Source organism: Pleurodeles waltl, chromosome 2_1 (genome assembly GCF_031143425.1).
Source record: "Pleurodeles waltl isolate 20211129_DDA chromosome 2_1, aPleWal1.hap1.20221129, whole genome shotgun sequence".
NCBI lineage: Eukaryota > Metazoa > Chordata > Amphibia > Caudata > Salamandridae > Pleurodeles > Pleurodeles waltl.
Window position 1 is genome coordinate 712,162,381 of NC_090438.1, and position 27,059 is coordinate 712,189,439.

Below are 27,059 nucleotides of genomic sequence, written 5' to 3' on the forward strand. Positions count from 1 at the left end.
GTTAACCCTGGAACAATTACCTCTGGCTGATGGTCTGATCCAATGGTACGGCAGATTCTCCCTCTGGAGACCCCAACCCATAGTAGGCGCTCCACCACCCCCATATTTTATTGAATTTGGGGGGACAACTTCTACTTTTATATGTCACCATGTATGGTATCCATTCCTGGCTGTTATTCTTGTATGGAGGGCACTGTGGACGCCCCCAGTATCTGGCTACATCCCTCTTGGCCACCACCATGGCCATTGAACTAAAGATCAATTTCAAAGTGGGAGATCTACACTGTTTGGGATTCCCAGTAAAACAAACCGTGGCTCTAACAGAACCATTACCTCCAATATGGCCGAAAGCTCTCCAAGAATTGCTGTCCAGTAACTTCTTATGAAGGGACACTCCCAAATTGTGTGAATAAAGGTCCCTATAGCTTTCTCACAGCGCAAACAGTTTAGGACAGATGCCCTCCCACTAATGTGTAACTCGCTGCGGTCATAATAGGCCCTGTGGAGAATTTAAAACTGTATCAGGCATAAGTGTGTCTTGATGGCAACTTTGCATGGGTGCATCAAAGCCAACTAAGTCACCCACATCCTGTCGCCACCAGTTGGACCAGGGTGCCTGGCATATTATTGTTAATTGTGCTGTACGTGGCAGAGATTGCTCTCCTAACTAGTTCATCCTTTAGTATTTGACCCTTTAGGGGGGTGTATTCAGGTATTTCTGCCCCTACCAAGCCCTCTGCCCCCCAAGCATGCAAGGTTGCACATACTGTAGAAATTGGGAGAGGTGCAAACTGAATTCCATTTGCATTGTGGAGAAGGGCCTGAAGTCTCCCTGTTTTAGAATATCACCCACCTTGGAGATACCAATGGTGTCTCACAGTTCAAATCCTCTCAGTTTCCCAATTTCCTGTAACCAGGTCCCTTTCCAGAGGGGCGATTCTTTGGTGATTTTATGGTCCCAGCCTAAGGGCCTTGTGGCTTTGCACCATGCATCTAATGCAACCCGCGTTGCTGGTGGTAATATCTGGGAACCCCTAACCCCCATAAAGATAATGGAGGGGAGGTCTATGTTCCGACAAGGTACGTTCAAGTCAAAATGTGGGGTGATCCTGTGGGGGCATTGAGCCAGTCATTTACATTTATCAGGTGGGCTGCCCAATTGTACCCATCGATATCTGGGAGTGCAAGCCCTCCACTGTACTGGATGCGGTGTAGTGTGTTAAGCGAAATTCTCAGGTGTCACCCATCCCAAAGCAGGGTCCTCAGTTCCCCCTTGATCTTAGTGAAAGTGTTCTGGGAAACTGGATAGTAGGTATTCTGAAGTGCATAGAGGAACTAGGGGAGTGTAATCATTTTGAATAAGGCTGCCCGCCCCATCAAGGAGAGAGGCAGCCCCCCCCACCCCCAGCATGCCACATTGGCCTGAAAACCCAAGAGAACTCTCCTCAAATTACGGCTTGCACGCAGCTCCTTCTGAGAGGCAACAAATAACCCAAAGTATTTGAAACCATCTACGGCCACTCGAAGTCCAGATTGTGATGCGCATACAACACTGACTTACCCCATTTAATCTTATATCCCGCATGAGCCCTGATTCAAACAGCAGTAAAAAAAAAAAAAGCATTGGAATTGTGGACGCTTAGTCAGTCACTTTTAAGAGGATACTGTTAGCATATACCCATATTTTTTCCTCCTGTTTGTCTGCTTCAGAGATGCGGAGTCCTCCTACCTCGTGGTGTGTCCAATTCATGCACACCAGGGATTCCAGCATTAGGGCAAACAAAAGTGGGGACAGGAGGCAGCCCTGTCTGGTTCTTCTACTGATGGGAAATTCAGCTGATGTTTTACAATTAATCATGACAGTAGCAACTCGGTCTTTGTAGGAGTACCACCACCCATGTCATGAAATGGGGGCCAAATCCGAATAACAGTAGCATCTGTTCGATGAAGGACCAGCTGACAGTGTCTAACGCTTTCTAAGCATCCAGGGACAGAAAGACATGTGGTGTCACACACATCTGGACTGTTTAACCAATTATGTGTGCATCTCAGGTTAAGGTGGGTCGATCTGCCCGGCGTGAATCCCGACTGTCCCGGTGTATTAGTGGGGAGATTAGCTTTTTGGTGGCCAAAATCGTGGCCAGTAGTTTAGTTTCAGCATTAAGTAATTAATAAGGAAGATCAGACGGTATGACTCACATTTGTCCCTGGGTTTCCCTTCCTTTGGGAAAACCACAATGGTGGCTGGTCACAGGTCCCGGGGAAGCTCCTCTTTGTACTGGGCTTGTATAAAAAGATTCAGTAAGTGGGACCTGTGTATGTTCCCATATGGTTTATAAAATTCTGCAGGGATTCCACTGGGTCCTGGGGTCTTTCCGTGCTGCAATTTGAATATTGTGGCTTTTATTTCAGTCAGCGTTAGCTCCTGTTCTAAGAGTGATGAGCTTCTGCTCATAACACTGAAGTAGGAATAGTGGCCAGGTATTGTGCAATAGCCTCCTAATCATGAAGCGACCAGGCCATATAAAGCTCTTTAAAGTAAAGAACACATACGGGTGTCTGTGTCTCATGTGTGCTAAGGATAGTTTGTACCCAGCGGGTTTCCTGTTTTTTTTTCTTATTCAGCCATGACAGAAAGCTGCCAGCCTTGTTCCCAGTTTCGAAGAGATGATGCATCATGGCCATCATCTGTTTTTTGGCCCGGTCCCGTACCAAGTCCCTATATTCTGCATGTAATTATGCAATTTGTCGAAGAACTAGAGTTGGCACCCGGAGGCAGTCTAGCATTCAAAGCCCTGTGTGCACGCTATATAACAAAATAGAGGGAAAACTTCTGATGGAAGGGAGGCCTGCAGCCACTTGTTCAAAAAAGTCTCTGTATGGGGACCCTCAACAGAAAGTGTGCTGCGGGCTGCACCTTGGCCCGCGCAGAGCCTAGGCCACAGCTCTAGTCTTCCTCACGGCGGCAAGAGAAGCGTCTCTACTAGGGTCCCACTGTTTTCAGCAAGGGGGGGGGATGGGGTGTTGGCACACCTAGCGTGGAAGGTTCTCAAGCCACAACAATGCTCACGCCGGCAGCAGCCCCGGATCGCTGTCCCCATCCTCAGTCCTGCAGCCCGGTAACAGCAGGGCATGTTTTTTTGAGTCCCTTTCAGCATCAATCAAATTGAGACAAAACTACCAGGCTCATAGCCTGGCTCAACAGGCTATGAGCTGTAATATCGTTCTTGGATGTGTCAGGATCAGGCGATCTGCAGGGTGAATGCCAGATTATGGGGGATGTGGCGCAGAGCTCAGTTAGAGAGTGTCGCCATGTTTGCTTCTCAGGCTACACCCCCCTTCTAAATATTATTCTTAACAAGCTGCAAGCCTTCACTTTCAGCGTCGGGAAAACGACTGAGGTGTTAGGTGAAGCTTGCAAACAGTCAGACCAAAGCTCATAATGCTCTACCTTAAAGGTTTTGAGCTCCCAGGTGGTCATTTATATCTTACTTCTCACAAATGTGCATCATTAAAAACGCTTTATAAAGCAGAAAAGCAAATATCAAATTATTAATTTCCTGGTGGAATAATTATCAGAACATTAAAAACTGACCACTAATTGTGAATCTGTGGACTAGCCGGTCCCAAAATATCCCTATCACTTGTGGAGTTTCCATGAATCATTAGCGTCTCCTATCATTGCTAACCTTTACCTGGAGAAAATTGTTGCACTACTCACAGATAACATCAATCACACGAAAGGTGATGAGAGGGATACTTGCAAATAGGCAACCACTGTCAATCGCTCGGGGGAGCATTCCGACGCACTGTTTTTTCACCCACTGCACCATTCTCGACAAAGACCGACCTTATTCAAATCTGTACTGGCCCTACCCCTTATGGGGAGAGTCCATTTTGATCTGCCCGGTGAGGCCCTTTCCAGAAAGGAACACAAGCAACCCCAGAACGGTTTTGGCCTTGTTAGGCCTCATCAGTGAGATATAGCTTTAATCTGCTTGGTCTCGGGTTACTTGTGTTCTCATCTGGAGAAAACTTTTCCTGGCAGTTCAAGATGGACTGTTCCTATTGGAGCAGGACCAAGACTGATTTGCCTAAGGCGAGTCTCTGTCTAATATGAACAGTGGGCAAAAAATTATTGCCAGTAAAAGCAATTCAACGTTTCATTCAATCACCGTGTTGGTTTCACTCTACTCACAAAATAACAGCATTAAGAATCAATAGTATGTCAATAATTGAAACTTTACCTGAAAGTCTCCTCTGTTTCAGACATCTAGTGCCTCCCACACTACCTACACATCATTCAGACCAGGATGTCCAGTGCCTACCTGAAGCTCAACCCAACCAAGACAGAATTTCTGTTATTTGACAAGAGCAATAAACAGTACACCAACCTTACCCGCAAGAAACACATTGCCAAAAAAATAAATAATAATAATAAAAACAAATAACAATCAACAACAAACAACACTCCCTGGTACCAGCTCTCTCTTCTTGAGAAAGAGAAACACTTTCTTCCAAAAAATGATTTCAGAACTGCTGCACAATCCCCTCAGACTAATGCGCCTGGATGGTGGTAACACACAGGTCCATGGCCTCTCAGACGACACACTGGCACCCCTCCCCACAATTGCAACCTGCAGTCTGCAACAAGTCTCATCCTGGGCCTGAAGAAACATGTTCACATCACGCCCATCCTGGTAAAACTCCATTCGCCCCCCTTGTCGGCCTGCACCATCTTCAAAACAAGCTGCACCAAAGCCATCACAACCAGCAAACCTCCCCTGCTCCTATTTTCCAGACAAACTCACAATCTCTAGTACTTCCTGGTGCACCTGCAGCCAGGACATCAGTCTGCAGACAACAGGACTACTCCATCTATGGATCTGTGTTGCTCTTGTTTAATCTAATAGGAAAAGATGCCAAAGCATGAACCATAAATCAGCTGAGCACTGCACAGGGTCAAAGACAAACATTAAGTCAACGAGTAATAGGAGTGGTAGCTGGGTTGTGGATGGTTACTGCATTATGATGAAGTGATCTTTTAAAGGTGTGAGTGTGTCTTCAAATTTCTCAGAAATTGGAACAGGGTGGGGCAGTCCTGATGGATACAGGATAATGTTCCAAATCCTGTATTGCTCTTCTTTAAATTAAGAGGAAACGATGCCAAAGAATGCAGCACTCTTAGTCTGAGTAATGGATTTATTAAGGCACTTCCCAGATATAAAATAAAAGCACACAAACATATGAAAATAAGCATTTAACTCAAAAGAAGTAAAACAGGTAGACACAGAAATAATCACAGCATTTAAAGAATCTCAGGCAAAATTGTGCAATATATCAGCAGTGACTATATGTATAAGCTAAATAATAAAGAATTAAAATGGATCACCATGGGAGTTCAATCCATCATCCTTGCCAGCGCCAAGCCGGGGAGCCCTCAACAGCTGAGGCAGGAGACCTTCCCCAAATGGGGTTTTCCTGGGCCGTGCGTCCACTCTGCAGGCGAGTTCCTGCTGGTCCCACTGTATGTACCATTTCCAATTAATGACACTTGCTTCTTGTGCATGTCCTGTTCAGTGAGCTTTGGTTGAACTCATCACCTATTGCATTATCAGGATCTCAGGTCTCAGAATCACACTATGCCATATGGGATGCATTTTGCTTCTTAATTATTTAGCTTATACCTATATTCACTGCTGATTTATTGCACATTTTTGCCAGTGATTGTTTAAATGCTGCGATTATTTCTGAATTTTGGTTAGGCTCGTACTACAGGAATAGCATATGCACACATACATACCATGAACACAGCTTTTTTTTGTTTTAACCCAATGGGACTCATTCCCAGCGACAGTTATTCAGGGGGATCTTATGTGAGTCAGTCCAGATGAACTCTTACGAAAAGTACAGAAGTGGCTAAATCCAACAAAGGACCATATTGCCCATACTGGCCAAAGCTCATTAGGACCTCCCTGCACACGTTTTTTTTAGTGCAAGGTAGTTTGAGAATGGTCCAGCAAACAGAATTACAAAGTTTGTATGGAACGGTCTTTGCTACATTGCACGAGCAAGTCCTTCACTTCATGCTGAACATTTCCATTATTTCCATTATTTACACAATTTTCCTTTTTCTTTTTTTAAGCATTACATTGTGGTTGTATTTATATATCCCTTACTACTTCTGATGAAACACTGAAGTGCTTTACAGCGAGAAGCATACTACTCTGGAACCCAAAATCAGAGGTTAATCTAGTCGTTGCTGTTGGTTATTGTGATTAGTCATGTGCTCTTAAGAAAAATTGTATGCATTTACTCTAGTTACTTTGGGATATATCATAACAGTTATGTGTGGTCATTTGTGGGGCTATGTGGTTTCAGGTGAATGGGTGGTGAGATAGATAGGTAATGTTAGTTTACTAGGATGGGGTTCCAAGGAGAAGAGGTTGTGATCTATGAAATGATGTATCACCCAAATTTCAGAATATCTATAAGAAAGGGTAAGGCAAGCATGAGGCCAAGAGGAGACTATACGTGGATGACATGCAGTGGATGGAAGGTAAGAAGAGGGTCACAAGAAAGAGAGGAGAGGAATCAAAGGGAAGTACATCAAGTTACGTTTTTCATGCAGGGTATTTAGTAATATGGCGAGGGAAGTTTTTTCTGAAATAGCAAGCAATAGGAGAATGTACGCTGTAGAAAGAAACATCACTATGCATAGTGCTCCATATCCAGGGCAAACAGCTTAAACATTATTCTCAGAGTACACATTATTTAAAGTTTAAGCACCCTAGTCTATTGTGTGCCATGTCTAAAACAGCCCTTTTTAACATAATCTGGAGTATCCCAACCTTGGTACAGGGTATTTACACAACACAAGGGGAGTTAGCGCAGAAAAAAAGGAAAAGGTCTCAGTTAAACATCTTTCCACAATATTCTGCAATTAAATGTTTTTCCCCCTCAATCACTAAATAGGAGTTATTTGGCAGTGGCAGATTATCTTGCCAATTCATAGTCAGATTTATATATTGGTTTGACACCTAATCCCACATGTGTACATTGTGCATGTTTGTATATGTGGCTATTGTAGTATATGCATCACACTTATCAGCAAAGAAGAGTGTGAAGAGCTGTGAGTTGCATTTTGGAAGTCTCGAGCCTGTTCCTGTGCACAAAATAGGGGTGATATTGTATTCATAGACAGTGAAAGTGTATCACAGGGGATGCAGAAGACCTAGACAGTGAAGTAAGGACAAAGGAGACACGGCTCCCATAGAAAGTTGATTAGGTCTTTCCTGTAGCACTGCCACTGGTGGATGGTCGGGTGAAGGGAGCTACAGTCTGTTGTTCAAAGTGAGAAGGGTCTTTTAGGTAAAATTAGTACTCTTTAATGATCACTATCTTATGTTTGTGCATGGCCAGGAGCAAATAGTTCCCACCTCTTTGTGCCTCCATTGTGGGTGCTCCAGGCTGGAAACTACCCTGCTGTGAGGAGCATCACCGCACACAAAGGCCAGCTCTGCAGAACTGCATAGAGAAGTCAAAATCTTGAAACCCATCACGAGTTGCCAGTAAGATTTTCTTAATTACACTGCTGTACACCTAATTTGTCCTCAAGTTATAATCACTTAACCAAAAACTATAAACATGTCGTCTCCTATGTTATGACCACTGCTAACACTAAGCTATTTAAGTAAGGATGACACATATTTTCAGGTCATGTCTGCACCATAGAAACCTAAATAAAATGAAAGCTGGTGACGCAATATATTATGGAGCGATATATTGGAACGGCTAACAAAAAACAGAGGTTGATATTTCCTGTCTGTTGACAGGATTCAGCCAGTTTGTGAGGAAGAACAGAATCATGGAGGAAAAAGTGTTGCAGCAGGAAGGAAAAGGGCTACAACGAAACACTGTTTACGTGGCTGAACCTGCCATCTGCAGTTGTTGAAAATAACTTGAAGGGGACATATAGACATTCATGCCAAATACAAATAACATCTGAGGAATCAATCTTCATGGATAACCCCACAACTAATTACTCAACTGGAAGGGATTGAGCCTCGTAGGTATGCACTAATTTCAGGGTTGTAGTATGGCTTAATGATAATAAATATAGAAAATAATTGAGACTCTGGGAAGTAGGTTTACTTGTTTCAAACGGAGGGGTGGTGACTGAACAGACAGAACTGCACAAGTCACTAGAGAGAGCAATTTGTATTTATTGCTTTGCCCAGTTCCCCTTTCTACAGCATCATAGCAAACTTTAAGGGTGGGAATATCCATTTTCAGTATGTATGTGACAACAAAGAATGTTATACTTAAAATAAATAAATTAATAAATAAAGGAATGAGGGAAACAAAATAAAAACCCCATAATAAAGGATGCCAAAATGGTGGAAATACTGCAGCAACCATAACACGTGCCCTAATGCGACCTTTGTTGTTATTCTTACCTAGCTTTCCTCCTCTATCTAATGCACCATTCTAAACTCAGATCATCATCAATTTGCCCACCCATCTAAATCCTCACCTCAGATCTTGATTTGCACCTCGCAATGTCCCTCATCCACTTGGAAGACTGAAACAGTCTACTTTTCACTCAGTATACGTAAGGAGTCTGCCTGGAACTCTTGTGATAATGGGATGGGACACCACTAAATCTGCATGGATAGCATGGACGGCAGGAAAGCCTGGCCTGAATTAGGAGCGGGTCCAAGGCGATTAGTGACACCAGCCTATCAAAAGGGGCAGACTTTATGTCTGGGCATCAGCATCAGAGTGTTTTCGGCCTCCTTTTGGCTGAAGAAACTTGGTTGATAAACAACCTTCTCTTGATTGTTTGGTAACCTTAACCTCTGGAATTATAATGTAACAAACCAATTTTCCTTGAGTATTGAAACTGTTAGTGAAGCCTAGTTTGAGCTACATACAACTGCTAAATAAATATCTATATCCACATTCTACACTAATGACCATGAAGAGGTGTTTGTTTCCAGACGTAACACAACTATTAAGTTTGATAAGTCCAAAACTCAGAAATCTCATATTTATTCAAGTTTTTTCTTGTGTGGCTCAATAATAATGGAACTTTGGTGCATAAATGCACTTCAGAGTAGAATTTAACCTTTTATTCATATAATCAATACCTCAATCTGCCCATTTTTTGTTTGGGGAAAAGTGTTTTTCTCCAGCTGAATTCATAATTTGCATCCTCTAGTTGATGTTATTCCACCCTGTGGTGCAATCAATTTCTCTTTATTATTCTGCTCGACTCTTGTAGAAAGCTTATGATGCATCATTTGGAAAGGGTTACACTACATAAAGAAACTGTAAATAAATGCAGACATAATACAGGACACACTTGGCATAGAAAAGTCTCCAATCAGGGAGACAAACTCATTGTTAAAGTTAGAATACATCATTGATATGCGAAAAGGGTATTACTGTTTTCCTTGTTGTTGTTCTATGTAGGATGCCTAAACTGGGTCTTGTTAGTTCTAAAAATCTTCAAATCTAAAATCCTGAATGTCATGGTGAGATTTAACAAATCAGTTATGTCAACCAGTATTAAGAATCTGTGTGATGGAAACAGCTTATTATAACAGCTTCCAAACAATCACCTTTGTATACCACAACGTGTGAATTGGTGGCAGACTGAGGTTCTCCAACGTAATTTACTGTTGAAGACCTTTCATAGTAAAGAACATGTAAAGACAGCTGCCAAAATGATTTGTGCATGGTAGAATATCATACAACAGTGGTTCTTAACATGACATTCCTTGACGAATTCTGACAGGTCCACAACTGTTTAAAAGATAACATTAGCATATTAATAAAGTATATGTACATAAAAGGGTAAAATTGAAAACTAAAAATCTTATAATGCTCAGCAAATGTTTGGAATTTGAAATTGGAGGCTGAAAAGTAAGATGGTATCCTGATCTTGATTTGTGGGGGAAGTAGACATACAGCAAGCAGAATCTAGTATGCACGATCGGTGGCCATAAATTGAAGCAATAGTATGCACTGACGAATAAGAGAGCATGAATAGGAGCCAAAAAGAATGTGATATGCTATTGTCTAACATACTGCATCATTTTTCAGAAATACATCTTTTTAAAGCTGCAATCTTCTCATTAAAATTAAAACTTAGACTGCTACATATTTTTTGTTTGTGAATGAACTAAAATAGTTTCATTTCTATATTTGTTTGAGGTATACTTGTTTTTGTATTTCTGTGTTTGGTTTTAAAGCTCCCAATTGTACAAACTGCTTATGTGCGAGTCCCTGGCTTCCAGTACTGATTCACTAGGTGTTCACAGAAGTCAAAAGGATAAAAAAAACATAGTGCTAAAACGTTACATACAGGCCATTAGGGCTCCAAAACAAAAAGCAACTACCCATCCACTAAACCAAAAATCCCTTTGATTTTTATATGTGAGTGGGCATTTCTCCGGTACATATGTTCATGCATTTTGGGCTCCGCATGAAGTAGGGTGGAATAAGTATTTTTTTTTTGCAGTAAGTTGCTTAAACTAACCAGGGTCCTGTCTCTTTGTCAAAGTATGCAAACAACAGTTATACTGCAACCCGCACATGTACAAAAGGACACAACATGCTTTACGAATACGAAGTGATTATCAAGATTAGGTGACTTTCCTGATTACCTTTAGCATAGTTCGAATTTCTTCTTTACTTGATGGTCTGTCAACCTGAGTCACTCTGTATTCAAGCCACTGATGTACAATAGCTTTTTCTTCGGCTGAACTTCCAAGAAGTTGTTCTTTCTTAGCTTGTTTCACTAGATGGGCAGCTATGGTGGTCAGCCCAACTAAACTTGGACCATTGTTTGACTGAAGCACTGGAACCTAAAAAGCAAAGTAAAGACAATAGTTTTGTTTTTATTAATCTAGAGACAAATGTTGTGCACATGCAGAGAGCAGGTCTTGAAAAAAAGAAGTTAAAATATGTTATAATATTTAGAAAAGTGCTCAAGCCAGAGATGAGAGGAATGCAAATGGTACCAGATTCACTCTCCTACAGACAAATCAACCGAAGACTGGAGACCTTCATGCCTATTCATACTGCACAGAGGCATGGGAAAAAAGAAATATACGGAGAAGCTGGTCTTAATAAATTTTATGTACGACATTGATGCCAAAGCTTCCATTGATAAGAATAAAATAAGTTTAAGAGCTGGGTAAAGATATTATTTAACAAGTTTAATGTTTCTCAATTATGTGGTTTCAAATTTCCAAAAGCAACCACATTTAAATCAACTATAATCAGGAAAACAAAAAAAATAAGTGAAACTGTCAAGAACTGTGAGAAAGTAATTCTTTTAGCATGTTCACCCCAATGTTTCCGGCCTGTTACTTGTGGTAAATGGCCCGATTGTGCCCTGGGCTCTGCTAAACAGGCCCAGGGCCAGTGCTCTGAATAAAAAGGTACAATAGGAAAATGGTACACTTACAACTGGAAATGACAGACTTTTTAAAGTCCCTAGTAGATAATAGGACAAGGGAGATTCAAACTACTTAAATTTCCCTAGTATGTAATAGGGCAGGGACGTTTAGAGGCCTAGTAGATTTCCTGCATTGGAGTGTGTGCTACTGTGTTGCCTGATGTCATTTTTAAAGGATGTCCTGCCTTGAAAACTGTTTTCAAACAGTGAAAGGTGTAAAAGTTGGACTTTGGAATTAAAGGCACTTTCAAAGTGATAATCAACCTTATTTTTACATATGAGTCGCCCCCAAGGTCTCCCCCCTCGATGCCTGAGGGGTGGAGTGCCGTACAACTATAAGCAGGGGCCTTACACACGCAGGAGAGTGCTAAACGAGCGAATAGAGTTAAAGTGGAAGAGACCTTGAGTTTTTGCGGAAGTATTAGAACTAGAACGTTTCACACATGTTTAGGAAAGTAACCAGTTACATCACAATGGCCCTTGCTCTGCAAAGACTGTGTGAGAGAAGACACACAAGGGTACATTGACTGGGAGGGGGAAAGAGCAGCAGCAAGTAAATAGTAAATCAGAACAGCAATCATATCAAGAATTCGTAAACTGTTCCACAACTAAATCACATAAACACACTTCTAAATATCTGAATGCCGTTCTTTTAAGTACAAAGTTATTAATTCAGTGTTTACGACTAAATTTCATTATAAGAATAATTAATACAGAAAATCTGTCACGCAAAATTGCACATTAAAAGAAACTTTAACAATATGTACAATTATATTAAAGAAGGATTGCATCTGCATGAAGAGTGTTATGTATTGTTACTTAAATGTGGGTCATTCAAGTGACATTAAAAATTGGAGACGCACAGAACCTTAAGTATTCTACCATCATGTAGACACTTATTAGGTCTTGCCTACTGACAGCTTAGATATCTTGCCGAAATCCTATTGTCTACAATAAAATGAGGAGTAGGCTTCTTCTTAATTGGATGGCTATCTTGTTCATCTCAGCTTGGTGAATCCAATTTGACGTCTTTCCTCTTTTTTTCTTATTGTTTTAGTCCTTCCCCTGGAGCATAGATTCCTTACGTTTGTTTTGACTGGATCTGTTGTATCCTTACACGGCTGAAAACAATGAACTATTTTCACACTTCTGTTTTAGAATGTCATAAGCACATGGCTTTTATCTGTTTCTCCTTTTCCCACTATCTCGCTTTTTTTTTTATATGAAGTATTTTGTGGGGCCTGGCAGCTGCCCACTTCTACTGGACCCTCACATCTCTCTATTAACGTGACACCTCAAAGCATATTTTTTAATTTACTGTTACAAAATAACCCAATGGTAATTATTTACAAAACACAACAAAAGTAAAGACGGTCATCAAGTGGCAGCCAATCGTGGAATTATTTTTGTTACACTTTGGAAAAAAAAAATCCAAGAAAGCCCTTGTGTGTGCACATGCAGACGCACAGACAGGCATCATGAAATGTATATGTCCAAGTATAAAGTATAAAATATTAATTCAAGAGGGCTGCTAGTGTGCATGGACAGCAATCATGGAATGTTTTAGTATGTGTCATGATACAAAATGCCAAGATGGCTGCCCTTGCAAGCTCACACACCGGCAGACTTGTGTCAATGATTCTGGCCCTAACATATGCCAGAACAAACAAGCACTGGCATATGCATTAACTCTGCACTCCCACCCAATATGAAAGATAAAACCTATTGGCTTTGCCAAAGCTTGTTTGCATGTAGAAGCTAGTCATTTACACCCTAATCTTTTCCATCCTGGAATATGATTGCATCCAAGAAGTGGAAATGAAGCCTGCTTAACTTTAGGACCAATTACACATTGATCTTTCAGTTCCACTGTCCGTTATTCCATTTCATCACAGACTGCAAACTATATGTACATTATCTGTTACCATGTTTCAATGGGTGTGCTTTGTGTGGGGGTGGTGTTGTGGGTTCTCATTTTTGCCTGGGTTGGACACCCTTAGTTTACCATTAGGTCGTAGCCTTTAACACAGACACATTTTATTTGTTTAATATATATATTTTTTTTTTCTTTAGCACATTTATTATATTTTAGTCAGCTCCTCCTTTCTGAGAAGACATAGTTGTTAGCGCTGCACATTTTATCAACCTTTTGCGCACATTTCATTTTGTGCCCTGCTGAAGGCTGTCGCGTCCGTTAGATGAAATTCCAACTTGTATTGCCACTCCAGGAGCTTAGGAGATAATCCCCATTTTTAGGTTGAGCGTACAAGCGCTCTGACATGTTGTAATCTATTTGTGGGCTTTTAACCACGACCACCACTATGACTCGTTCACGGGCTTGCCTTCCAAAAACCCTTTATCATCATTGGTAAATGCTTTACGTTTGTCCCTCCTTGGGGCAGTTTTGTTACCGCCTTGGCCATGGACCAGAGCACATGGTTAACTGCACGACTGCCGATACTGCGAGCGTCTTCTTTTATCTTTTGTGTGTCTCCTTTGCACTCACGATCATGGCGGCCGTGGCACTTTGAATAGGCCCGCTTATGTCAACTGTTTTACACTTCATTCTCAATTTATGTGGCAAGAAAGGGCCAGTTAGGAAGTTACAACACTAATAGCTCCACCTGGATCAAATGTGAGACCCATTACATTACAAATGCTTATTTAGACATTATCACACCAGTCTTGTTCTTAGAGCACGGCAGGATTTATTATATAAACATTGCATAGGCCTAAGGGGGGCAGAGGGCATTCCAGTCATGGCCGTCCTGCGATGCACACCATTCCATTGACAGCTTCGCTGATCCTGGCACTGACTCTTCAGCAAACTGAGAGGACTGCCATCCAGACACCAGGAAGACCCTTGCCTGCCTTTTCAGGTATGGGGTCGTGGTCCTTCTCTTAGACTGGGATAGGCAGAAGGGTTAACACTGATATGCTCTCAGATTTTAGACACAGGATGTATGTACGAATTATTGGGATCATACAAAGATAGTGATGTTGTTTATCCACTTTAACCTAATCATAAAGATGATACCTGTTTATGTTTCATCTGCCTTATTAATCGGAGCCCAAGCTTTATATAATCAGATGCAACTGCTTCAATAAATGTATTGAAATCCAGCTTGCATCTTTCATTCTGCCTTGGCATGTGTGAGTCTTTGTAAATGAGTAAAAGGGGTATGGTCTGTTCACTACAACTTCCTTGAGGAGACAGCGTGTGATGTTTAGGTTACCATAAACCGCCTTTACTTTCTAGGTTTGGGTGAGGCACTGCGGGCTAGCCAGGAATCGGGCCGACAGCTTCCAGATGGTGTGGGACTGACCCAGTCACCCACATTAAGTGGTACTGCTGTCCTAAACTATGCAGTCTTGTTACCATAATTGGAACCGCACAACAGAGGGTGGAACTTTATGTGTTGACAGGTGTGTGCGCATGGATGCTTATCTCCAGATCTGCAGTTCTTTGTATATTGCATGTATGTCTATTTGTTTGTATAGAGATATCAGTGTCCCCTTTACCCTATGTGGTTAAATGACTATGACTTTTGTCTTGGGTGAAAAGAGATGTGTAGGTCTGCTGATCTGGATGCATTAGTCTTGATAGGTCGGTAAGCATGGGAGCCTGCATATCTGCAAGTATGTTTGATCTTAGTGCCACTGCTTGCCTAGGTCATACAATCGCAAGTAAAATGCTTTGTAACATCCTCAGGGCCTCAAAAAGCTTTTATGTGTTGGAATAAAATGGCATTCTATTGTGAATAGTTGGAAGAGTTTTGTTTTTGGGTGCTTTACGTTGAAGAGATTTGATACTGTGCAAGAGGCCCAAGCGTGTTGTCCCAATATGTTGTGGTTAGCTTTTGGGTGCACTTAACTGTGGCATGAGGCTGAGAGATGTGATTTTGCAAATCACCCATAACTACCTCACTTTACCATCTTCTGTAAAGTTGGTCAAGTATGAAAACAGGGATATATGATATGATCCAGGACTGGCTTAAGTACAACCCAGGCAGTAAGCAGGCACCATTCATATACCCTCTAGGGTGATTAGGCCCTATACATATCAACATAAAATAATATAACATATTTGGGATTTGGACCTGCCCTGAAGTATAGAAGGTGCAGACTTAGGATACCAATAGTAGGCCCACAGGGTTCAACTACAGCCAGAGAAGATAAAGTGGAATGATAACATGGCAGGGATGTGGAATTCCTATCGCCCGACGCCCAGGACATCTTGTTTGGGGTCAAGGGCAACAAGTTTTCATGTTTACTTTGTCCTTGGGACAAGTAGGCACAACCCTCTGCAGCACAAACCCTTTGGCTGCCAGTTTACAGAGAGTTGTGTTTCCAAAAGATAATGCTGTTCGAACTTGTATTTATGGTTCATTATTTGAAAGCCTTCATTATTAGGGTGAGTGCTGTAAATAAATGTTTTAATGTCACACTTCACTACTGACGTTGGTTCCAGTACAAAAAAAAAAAAGTGTACACACATGTTTGAAAAGTTTAGGCTATGAGGCTAAGTATAATGCTCCCAGAATGCTCTCTGATTAGATGCAAATGTTTGCAGACGCTTGTAAGCAAGAGAGAAGAGTCTTTGCTTTTAAAATAAAATGGTCAGAAAAAATGCAAGAAGGGAAAAAGTTTCGCTGCCATGAAATTTTGGGTGCTATTTCTTTGAAGTGTCATTTAGTAAAATGTGTTGATGCATGCTAGTATTCCCAAAAAATATTTCTAATGGAAAAACAGTGTAACCATTTTCAACACGATTATGGGAAGCATGAAAATAAACAAACACTGAAAAAAGTCAACTGATCCGACATATTTTTATAAGTCTTTTAGTTTCATTAATGCGTGTCTTGTTTTGACATGGCTTTTCTAACACTTTATTGTTGTGGGAGCTACCATTGTAACCAACACTGGCCAAAACCCCCCCAAAAAGTTTTTGAACTCTTAAAGCACACGTTGCCACCAGCGGCATAACAAAGGCCCCGCAGCCGCCCTCCAGGGGGCCCCTTCAGCACAGCACCTGCCCTGAGTGAGTCTGGAGAGGGGGCTCCTCCATGTTCTTTCCAAAGGGGCACCCTCCAGTTTCGTTACATCACTGATTGCCACTGTAGTTCCTGACACTGAACAAAACTACTTTGTGTGGCAATATGCTCCTTGTGGAAGAGCAGAATGCGATCACTCACAGTAAAGCCAGCCGAAAGAGAGAGAAATAGAAGTTTAATAAAAACAAAATGTCTTTGTTAACACCAGACCTAATTAGGGACCAAGACCCACATGTAGGTAGCTTTTTGCATGTCGCAAACAGCGACTTTCGCTGTTTGCGACGTGCAAAAAGCACATTGCGATGCACAAACCCAGTTTTGCGATTCAGTAACCTGGTTACTGAATCACAAAACGGGTTTGCGACTCGCAATTAGTAAGGGGTGTTCTCTTCCTAATTGCAACTCGCAGTGCAATGTAGGATTGTTTTGTGACCGCGAACGCGGGCGCAAACCAATCGCAGTTTGCACCCATTTCAAATGGGTGCTAACACTTTCGCAAAAAGGGAAGGGATCCCAATGGGACCCCTTCCCCCATTGTGAATGTCACTGTAAACATTTTTTCAGAGCAGGCAGTGGTCCTGCGGACCACTGCCTGCTCTGAAAAAATGAAACGAAAACGTTTCATTTTTCGTTTTTGTTATGCATCTCGTTTTCCTTTAAGGAAAACGGGCTGCATTACAAAAAAAAACAAAAAAAACTGCTTTATTGAAAAGCAGTCACAGACGTGGTGGTCTGCTGTCTCCAGCAGGCCACCATTCGCGAGGGGGTCGCAAATTGCGACCCACCTCATGATTATTCATGATGTGGGCATTTGCGAAGCCCTTGCGAATCACAGATGGTGTCAAGGACACCATCCTACATTCGGATTTGCGACTCACAATTTGCAGGTCACAAATCTGAACCTACCTACTTGTGGCCCCAAATTCTTAAAGAAAGTCACAAAAGTGCACCCATGGTATATGTCGTACCCCTATAAAATATTTGTGAACTGTATTTTAGCATGGGTAAATACGATGTGTAGATTTGCTCATGTGAAAATCTATTGAGCATTTGCAAGTTCATTTTCCCTCCAGCCACTTTCTTCCCAACCCTGGAAGAAGTTCTAATTCTGCCATTGTCAGGAGTAAATGTCCAACCTTTCTTATTATGGGAAAATATTAGAGAGAAGCTGGTAAAAATCTTTAAAACATGCATGTTAGTAGGTTTGCAGACTCAAAGGCATTCCAGCCCTGGAACTATTGCTTAATGCTTCCTCCAGCCCCAGTATGCAGATCTGCAGAAAGGTGGCAAAATAAGGAAATTGCTACAGTAGGGATTGAAACTACAAGTATTCAAGCCCTACTATGGTAGTAGCCCTGGCATAATCAGAGAGGCTATTAATTGCTGCCATAATTTGTCGCCACACTACATGGCACCAAAGGGACAAGTAGATTATTTTACAGGACAAGTAGATTTGAGAAGCAACCTGTCCCCTGGACAAGTAGATATTTTAATAAATTCCACACCCCTGCATGGACACCATAGTAGAATGCCTATGAGGTCTTCCTATGAGTGAAACAGCCCAACCCAAGGATAACCATAGATACCACAGTAGTAGGTTGATAGGGTGCTGCTAGATACTGATATTGTTTCCAGAGGACAATACCAGAAACTATTTCCTGAATGTTCAACACTGACCATAGGTGAATCCACTGTGGTACAACCACAAATCCTTACTACTAATTGCTGAAACCGAAGTCACACTTTTGAAGAGAACATTCAATCAGTTTCTGACTGTTTGTCAGGAGTGCTATTTTGAAGATGAAAACAGTGATTGTGGAGCATTTAAGGTGAAGTGGGGTGCATACAAATTTTAAATATCAGGACAGATGCATTTTCTTATTCTTCACCACCAAGCACCCAGTGCTGGTACATCTACCATCCTGATTACCTAACTACCAATAACTGCTTTCTAAAATCAACCTTGTGAGTCTTTCTCACATTTGGAAAGTGTTGACAATTCTGTTCTAAACCCTTAACTGAAACCTGTGTGCTCACAGGGGTTCCAAAAAGTATCGATTTGCATAAGGTGTGTGGGCTGACTACTTCTGAAGCAGGATTAGTTTAAAACCTTACACCAAGAATTGTATCAAAATATTTTCAGTAAAAAGTAATTTACTGGCTCCCTGTCTACACATCTCAAAAGCCACTTCCCAGTGCCTGTATCTATTGAACAGATTGTTTGTCTCAAACCAAAGGGACACCTCTGCAGCTGCCACTAGTTACTATTGATAACTCAGTCGAAACTGGTAGTCTTCAAGAGCTTGAGAAGACCAGAATGGCTTTACTTCCTATGGAAGCAAGTTAGGATTGTTCAACAGCATACAGTAAGAGATGGATTTAAATTATTTCACCTGGGTAGGACCCAAAACCAACACATCCCTATGGGGACCATTCTGTCCTCTTTCGTTTTCAATCTCTATATAAAACCTTAGCAAAATTATTTTTTTACATGTATGCCACTACCACCCCACTCTAGTTTAAATTGACTAGCAGGTGTACAGGCAGAGACAGTGAGCTCAGGTATGACACTCTCACATTACCTCTTTCACTTAAAAATTGGTGGATGTAGGTTAATTTGTTAAAAGAGAGGAATTCAGTGACTGAGCTCTTCTTACCAACGTCTGAAAACAGGTCACTGTCATGCCCATGTTCAAGAAATGATCCATTGACCCAGCCACGCTTTTCAACTACAGACCCACTTCCCTCTTACTGCACCAGGCTAAGGTCTTAAAGAAACTAATAAACTAACGCCTCAGCTACCACCTCAGCAACCGCTAGCTCCTCAAAGCCATGCAGTCTGGATCCAGGCCCAACAACAGTACTGAAACAACACTCATAGCCGCCAGAGATGACAACCACATGATCCTTGACAGAGGACACTGCAGCCCCTCATTCTCCTGGACCTCTCTGCAGGATTTGACACAGGCTCACACCCCGTTCTCATCAGCACCTGCACGCGATTGGCATCCAAGGCCCCACTCTTCGCTAAATTTACTGAAAGAACAAAAGCTGTCACCCTAGCACCTTACTTCTCAGATGCCTGGAAACTCAGTCACTGCATCCTACTTTCACACTCGAAAGATACTGGAGAAGATCTTCCAATAGCTCTCAAGCAACACTAGAAAAACTGTCGTTTATGTCCTAGTCGCCAGCAACTTGGACTACGGGAACACTGTCTGTACCAGGGTCACCAAGCAACTCACTAGAAGGCTACTAACCATCCAGAAATTGCCAGCCAAACTCATCCTCAACCTCCGATATAGAACTCACTTCGCACCACACCTCAAGAAAGTACACTGGCTCCTGATACACAAATGCACTCAATTCAAACTCCGCACACACACATTCAACTCATAACACAACTCGGGCCCCATCTACCTGAATAGTCACATCTCCTTCCACCAAACAGTCAGACACCTCCACTCCGCATGACTCCTACTCAAACACATCCTACGCTTATACTGACCCAGAGCAGAAGGGCATGGTTTCTCTTACATCGCTCCTAAAGCATGGAAGGATCTCCCACTCCACATAATCGCCTCCTCCTCTTTTCTTGAATGATGCAAGATGCTGAAGATGTGGCTTTTCAATATACACGTCTACCCTAGGGCTAGGCACACACACCTCCTCAGGACAAGGATACTTTTGCTGGTGATAGTGAGCATTACAAATACACACAACTTAACAGCACAGTCACATTCATGAAGCATTACCGGCTGGGCCACATAAATGGCTGTGGGAGAGTTCCCATCACCAGTCATATGATCACCAGTTGTTTCTGTATGCCACAACATAAAATTACACTTTAACTTCTGTGCTTCATCTAAATGTTTTGAGAAACATTTGACCTTTTCTTGACAAGCAACTTCACATTATGGTTGTAATATCAAAGGCCAATCAAGAATGGATTATGACAACAGCATATAGTTGAAACAACTAAATAGGGTAGTAAAAACTTTCAATTATTAGTAAATGCAGCAGTGCACCCTGCCACAGGGATGAAAAAATGTGACCATACATCAGCTTCACTCAACAAACTGTATTAGTTACCAGTCAGTATGAGTATTTTTAAGGATATGAAACGTATGCATGAGCATGAGCTCCTGGTAGGACTAGCTCCTACTTTTTTTTTTTAGCAGCCAAGTAAACCGAACCCTTCGAGTCCAACTGTGATGTCACATTGTCTATAGCATAAACCTGTGGAAACTGTGTCTCCCTGTCTGGAAGTGGATCTACCTGTGCCAAGGTTATTGCAAAACTATTGGTGGGCGGTGAAGTCCGCTTGCAGAGTTTTTCTCGCTCCACTTAAAGCACAGAGTTCCAAAAAACTCTGCATAGAGAAGGTTTTCCTTGCTCGCGCTCCTTAACATAAAGTTGAAAATCTACTTGAGAGCAGCAAAGAAGCAGCACCCTCTTGGGCTGCGCGTGGTGCTGTTTGCGCTGATTTTACAGCACAGGACAAACAACTGGCACTAACGATCAGCATGAACAGCGCAACCTAACAAACTCCACCGCTTTGCAGAACTCCGCGTGGCGCAGCAGAGTTTTTTGGACACTTTGCAGAGTTAGTTTTTTGCGAACTCCGCCCAGGCCTATTACAAACCAGGAAATGCTGATTGTGTGTGCAGAGCTGTCGGAAAAAGGCATTGAACTTGGAGAACATGCTAAGCAATGATGGCTCGCCACTGAAGTACAGGTCCCAGAATTCTTAAACACTCATTTTTGCAGCTTTGTTTGCACTCCTTGAGAACCTGGTACAGCTTTCATCATGCTATACAGCGTCCTTGCTAGCCAGTCGACTTGTGGCGCAGGACTGAAATCTTCTTCATTGAGAGTTTCTTAAGACATTACATGGGCAGAAAAGACTAATGGTGTCCTTTCAGGTGTTTTAGGTTCTGGGCTGCTGGAAATGGTACTGATATGTACAGTGTGCCCAATATTTACAAATTCCATTAACTAACATCCTGACAAACCAGCAGCTCTGCTATGGAGAAGGCTCCTCTTGGGGGCAGGTCGGGGGTTGTTGGATAGCGAAGGACACTGGTATTGTTAGTAACTAGATCAGGAGTCAGGACTGGCTGTTCAGGTTTTGACAAGCGCAGGGGAGCTGTGCTACAGATCCACTGGCACCAACATTACTGCAAACTAGGAAAGGCTGTTGGTGTGTACAGATTGCAAGCACTACCCACAAACTACAAGTTTCAGTAGTCTTGAACTACCATGTTATTTGCAAGTGGTGGCTGTCATCCTGCATGACCAGGTGTTAGACCCCCTCCAATTGGCCAGAAGATAAAGAGTGGCTATTACGGAGTCACTGAGGCAGTACGCAACTGGTGTTCTAGGGTCGGTCCTACCATAGCTCTGCAAACCTGGGCTAAGTCGACCTTTTCCACACTTGTATGAGCAGAGAGAAAACAAAGGCCTCTCAGGAAGAGCTTGGAACTCATGAGTCCACATACGGACGCAATAAAGTACTGTACTGCTTACCTTTTAGTGAAAAAATACTTTAGTCCTGCTACAAAACTAAATTTTACACAATTCAGCTGGGTTTTCAGCTACAGGGTTTTAATTTTATTATCTATCTTCAGTGAGGCGCTAATATTATTTTAGTACCCTCTCTCCACTATTGCTCTTTTCTCATTTCTACAGCCCCAAGAATATAACATGGCCCCACTGATTGGAAGCATAGAGGTTCAAACAGCTGTCACTAATTCAAGTTCACATAAGCAGAATTCTTCTATCATTTCAGTCTCTCGTTCGACTAAACTCGGCCCAACGTTTACCTGACAACTCTAGATGTGGTTCTGGTGGTGTGAGTGGACGTGTTCATCGTCTCACAGCTCTGCAAGTCCAGAGACTGCCTTGTAAACTCACTTAGAACACTGCTGCTGGAAGGAATCAGCACAGCAGACTCACATGGTTGTGTTGAAGCAGATATGTTAATTAGACATATTGATGAGTGTTATGTGTTTTAATTAACTAGGAAATGATAGAAATAATTAACCATAGAGAAATTAATGTGCACGTTTGAAAATGTGCCCACTGAGAGTGGTAACCAACATTCATGAATTGTACTAAAAATGACTACAATTATGTGAAATGTTGACAATGAGTAATAATAATGTACTAATACGCCATATTGAAATGTATAACGTATATTTTGCATTATATTATAGAGTTAACTTAGCCGAAGTTGTGGCCTAGTTTTGCCAGGCCTCATGCAGAAGCTGAATAATCATGCAATGTAGAAAAGCTGATGCGTTGATCTGACCATTAACCACTTATGTTAATAAAATTTACTTAGCTAGAAAATTCTGCAATGAACCGACGGACAGGAGATGGGGGGAAAATCAAATTTGTATCAAACCCGGTATAAAGCAGACGAGATGTACTTTCCCAGGACTCGAACAATTGAGACACGGACTGGAGAAGAATATGCAACATTTTCGATAACTGGTGAGCCGGATGAGGACATCGCACAGTGAACCAATCGACAGCCTGAGAGCGACGAAATATTAGAACTCATAGATTTGTAAAATAAAAGATATTGGCTAGCATCACATATGGTGACTAATTGACCTATTAGGTTTTGGGGGACAGGCTGGGTAACTTTAATATAATGTCGTGACAAAGGGAGAAAACTTCAGATCTAGAGGCAGAACTGATCGGGAAAAGAACTTATTCCGAAATTTATGTGATACTGGGCTCAGGCTCGAGAGCCTGATGCGTTGCTGATCGATTGATGACCTGAAGAAGAAGACTGACTTTGTTGCTGATCCATACCGTGGACAGGTAGCTATGACAATGTGACGGATTAACTTTTTGTGCATTTTCTTCTACGTACCAACTGCGCTGTTTTATAGTTTTTCTTCTAGCTAGATGTTTTTCCAAATTCATGTACTAAACTGTTTTTGCATGAAGTCCCACATGCCAATGCTAATCTGAGGTTAGGAAGGGTTCCTATTCTGAGACGTTGACATATACAGTGACAAATGATTGATGGACTGAATTGCTGAACTCTGCTATTCATGTTAACACATTCTTCTTTATTGGCTTATGTTGAGGCATTAGAACGTATGTGTTCACAAGTTCTGATTAGGTTATGTTATTGGTGATCACTAATGAATTAATCTTGAGTGAACTGAATAAAGTTTGGATTAACCTTATGACCTAGTATTGTAACTAATAGGGAAATAAAATTGATAAAACATATAATTGAGTTGTGGTTATTCATGAGATGTTGACGCTATTTACTGATGATTAATGTTTTGCTTATTGATTCGTACATTGATTATTGATGGTCATCGATAACTACATAGCTATGATAATCCATGCGATCAAAAAGGTTCATTGGCCTATACACGTCTCCTTGTAAGTTTACTTACTAAGGACCAGGCACGCTAGCAGCTGCACTCATTGTCTCGGCAACAGCCGACTTCCCAGGCCTTTCTTTAAGGATGCTCTGAAGTCTCAGACATTCTGCATGTGGTTCTGGTTGCTGTATAACTAGGTAGCCTTTTTTGTTTGCAGCACCCACCTTTGTTCAGCCATGCTCAATACCGTTCATTCCCAACGCAGTGCAATGGAGAACTCTTTGCATATGCGCTTCATATGTTTTCCTGAACATACGGAGGTCAAGACTAACATGTACAGTGATCAGACCAAAGTCTCAGAAAGGAATGTTTTTCTTCAATTTGGAAGTAATAGCGAAGTTTAATTTCTGAGAGTGACCAACATGCTAGACGACTGTTTGAATGGTAAACGACTAGAGTATTTTGCTGTGTTTCCATTCTGTATGTTGGCGGAGTAGGCTTGGGTCCATTTCTTTTCTTATCTTTGTATCCTTCCCACTGAGACAGGGTAAAAGACTGTAAAGCATGGTTGGTTCCTACGATAGGCCCAGACTCCTAGTTTTTGTAATAATTGTCATCACGCAAATCCAATACACACCACACAATAGACAGACATATTCAACACATTTCTGATATGCATAATAACCTAACATTGGCACTCCAAGCAGCAATTTCCACATAAAAATAGTCACTGCACAACACTTTTTTTAAATTACAGTCAAAGATCGCCTCTCTAAACAGAAGACAATAGACCCTATACCCCACATGCCACCAAAGCCATTACTTGGCAACAGCATTTCCCCGGCCCCATACCGCACCACAACCATCTTGGAATCCAGATAAAAATTAGCTTCACCATAACACCCACACACACAAGCTTGTATTTGGCTTTTTACCAGGCTGGCAACAGTGCCTAAAAAATAAGCTGCAAATGCACTGAGCTGGGTAGCGACGAACCAATCACACACTTCAAAGAAAAATCGCAAAGTCACACTCATTCATACACATAGCAAATTAGGAGGATCGATTTTGTTTTATTTTCATATTAACCGTCATGACGCATTATGAACTATACGTTTAGCATAGCTCTACTAACCCTACACCGTTAAGAAACCATGCACAAATCGATAGAAATCCAACACCTATATCAAATGGGGTCCCAAAACAAGTAAATGCTATGGCACCATATGACCTACATGCCCAGACATAGTTGTTCTAAGTGAGTTTACAAGGCAGTCCCCGCTTGGGATGGGCCGATCGCTGCCCCAGCAACTACCAACACCGCGTTGTCTCGTCTGTCTAGGGAAGAACACGTACGAGTACTTTAGTGACTGATTTGGGAGCCCTTCCTCCTGGACCAAACCACCCAAGACAAAAGCCTATGACAATCTCACCGTGCCATTGTCTCCTTGTGAGCTGTACTTGTGACCCTGCCTCAGCCCCAAAGATTTCTCCAGGGCGCATAGTTCTGGCACTGCCATTTTCGTCCGTATACAGGAATAAATCAGCTACAGCAGTCAGGAGACGGCAAGGTATCAGCTGAAGAGAAACCGGTAATAGAGCATTGAAACCCGTCAGCATGGCAAGAGAGTCCCACCCCTTCAGTGTTCGCATGCCTGGCGACCATTTTTGAATGGCTGGCTTGTGCATTGTCTTATCAGAATGCATAGTGTACAGTCGCTTTTTCCATTAAATCTTGTACTTTTTCTTAACTATTTTTTGTGTTATTTTTGTTTTATAGATAATCGATGCTTGTTTTTTAACATTAATGGCAGATTTCTCCAAATAAAAATACGTTTCTTTCTGATACATTACTTGGATATTTTTAGTTTTCTCTTCTAATCACTTGAGCTGGGCTCAAGTTCGTTTCTCCTGCATAGAAAATAACCCGCTCGATAATGGCCGCCGTATTTAATTTAACGGCAGCGATCACTACTTGAGCACAGTACTCGCAACCAGGCGGCCCGTAAAGTGGAAACGCATGCTGTACGTGTTCGCATGCGCATTACAAGCATTTGCACTTACAGCACTCCGTTTAGTCCTTTTTTCCTTTCATTCATGCCTTATGCGGGATATGGATCGACTCACAGCCGCATCGATCCATTCTGGTAAAGGTGATATACGAGAGTGCGGTCACCTGACATTGTGTTTTCATCCCTGCTTTATCCATGAGAAAAACGGACGATGTGGTCTTTAGTTGCTTCCAACGAGCAAACTCCATACAAGCTAGCAAATCATTCTGGAGTGCTAGAGCAGATGTTTTAATTAACATTTATCAATGAGTGTTATGTAATTTGAATAATTAATTTATGTAGATAATGAATAACGTTTAAAAAATAATTCCCACGTTTGAAAATGTGACCTCGGAGAATGGCCATTCACAAAATGCACTAATTGGTGATTAATAGTTATGAAATATTGAAAATGTATTGGATTAATGTAGTAATATGTCATAGTAAGGGTTATGAAGTGTGTCCTAGTTTTATTAATTGTAGGCCTTAACTCAGCGAGTTCCTTGGCCTACTTTTGCCAGACCTCATGCAGAAGCTGTATTTCTTAGCAGTTAATAAAAATGCTGACAGAGTGAACTAAACCGTGAAATGTCCATTGTCTTGTTTAAAGTGCCTAACAGAAGCTTTTCGTGAGAACAGACTAACAGGAAATGATGTTCCCACTAGAATAACAGTTTGTGTGTAATGTGTGTGAGATGTACTTTCCCACAGCGAGAACAATGAAGACACTGACTGGAGCTGAAGATGCAACAATATTGTTACCTGGTGAGCCAGAAGATGAGTACATCGTTAAGTGGACCAATCAACTTCATGAGAAGAGTGAAATATTAGAATTCATAGATTTGGTATTGAAATATTATTGGGTAGAGTTTAAACGTACGATTAACTGATCAATAGGGAATTAGGGGATAGTTTAAGTGACTTTGATATAACAACGTGACAGAGGAGAATTATTCAGAGACTAGAGACCAGAGATTTTGAGACTTTGGGAGAGAAGAGACTTTGGAGAAAAGATTTGAGATTCATTCTGTCATCGGGTTCATACTCTCTGACTGAGAGCCTGATGCTTTGCTGATCGATTGATGACCTGAGGACGAAGACTGATTCTGCTTGCTGACCCATACATGGG

General features: G+C 41.7%; 1 protein-coding gene across 1 annotated transcript in view; it reads right to left on the minus strand.

Annotated features, from left to right (window-relative positions):
• Positions 1–25,522, minus strand: part of EEF1E1 (eukaryotic translation elongation factor 1 epsilon 1) — a 32,652-nt gene extending 7,130 nt beyond the window's left edge. Inside the window, exons 1-2 of the mRNA XM_069217164.1 lie at positions 25,313–25,522; positions 10,674–10,874 (exon numbers count right to left, since the gene is read on the minus strand). Of these exons, the coding sequence (XP_069073265.1) occupies positions 10,674–10,874; positions 25,313–25,399 (288 nt within the window). The 5' untranslated portion in view covers positions 25,400–25,522. The remainder of the gene's footprint in view (positions 1–10,673; positions 10,875–25,312) is intronic.
• Positions 25,523–27,059: the final 1,537 nt, after the last annotated feature.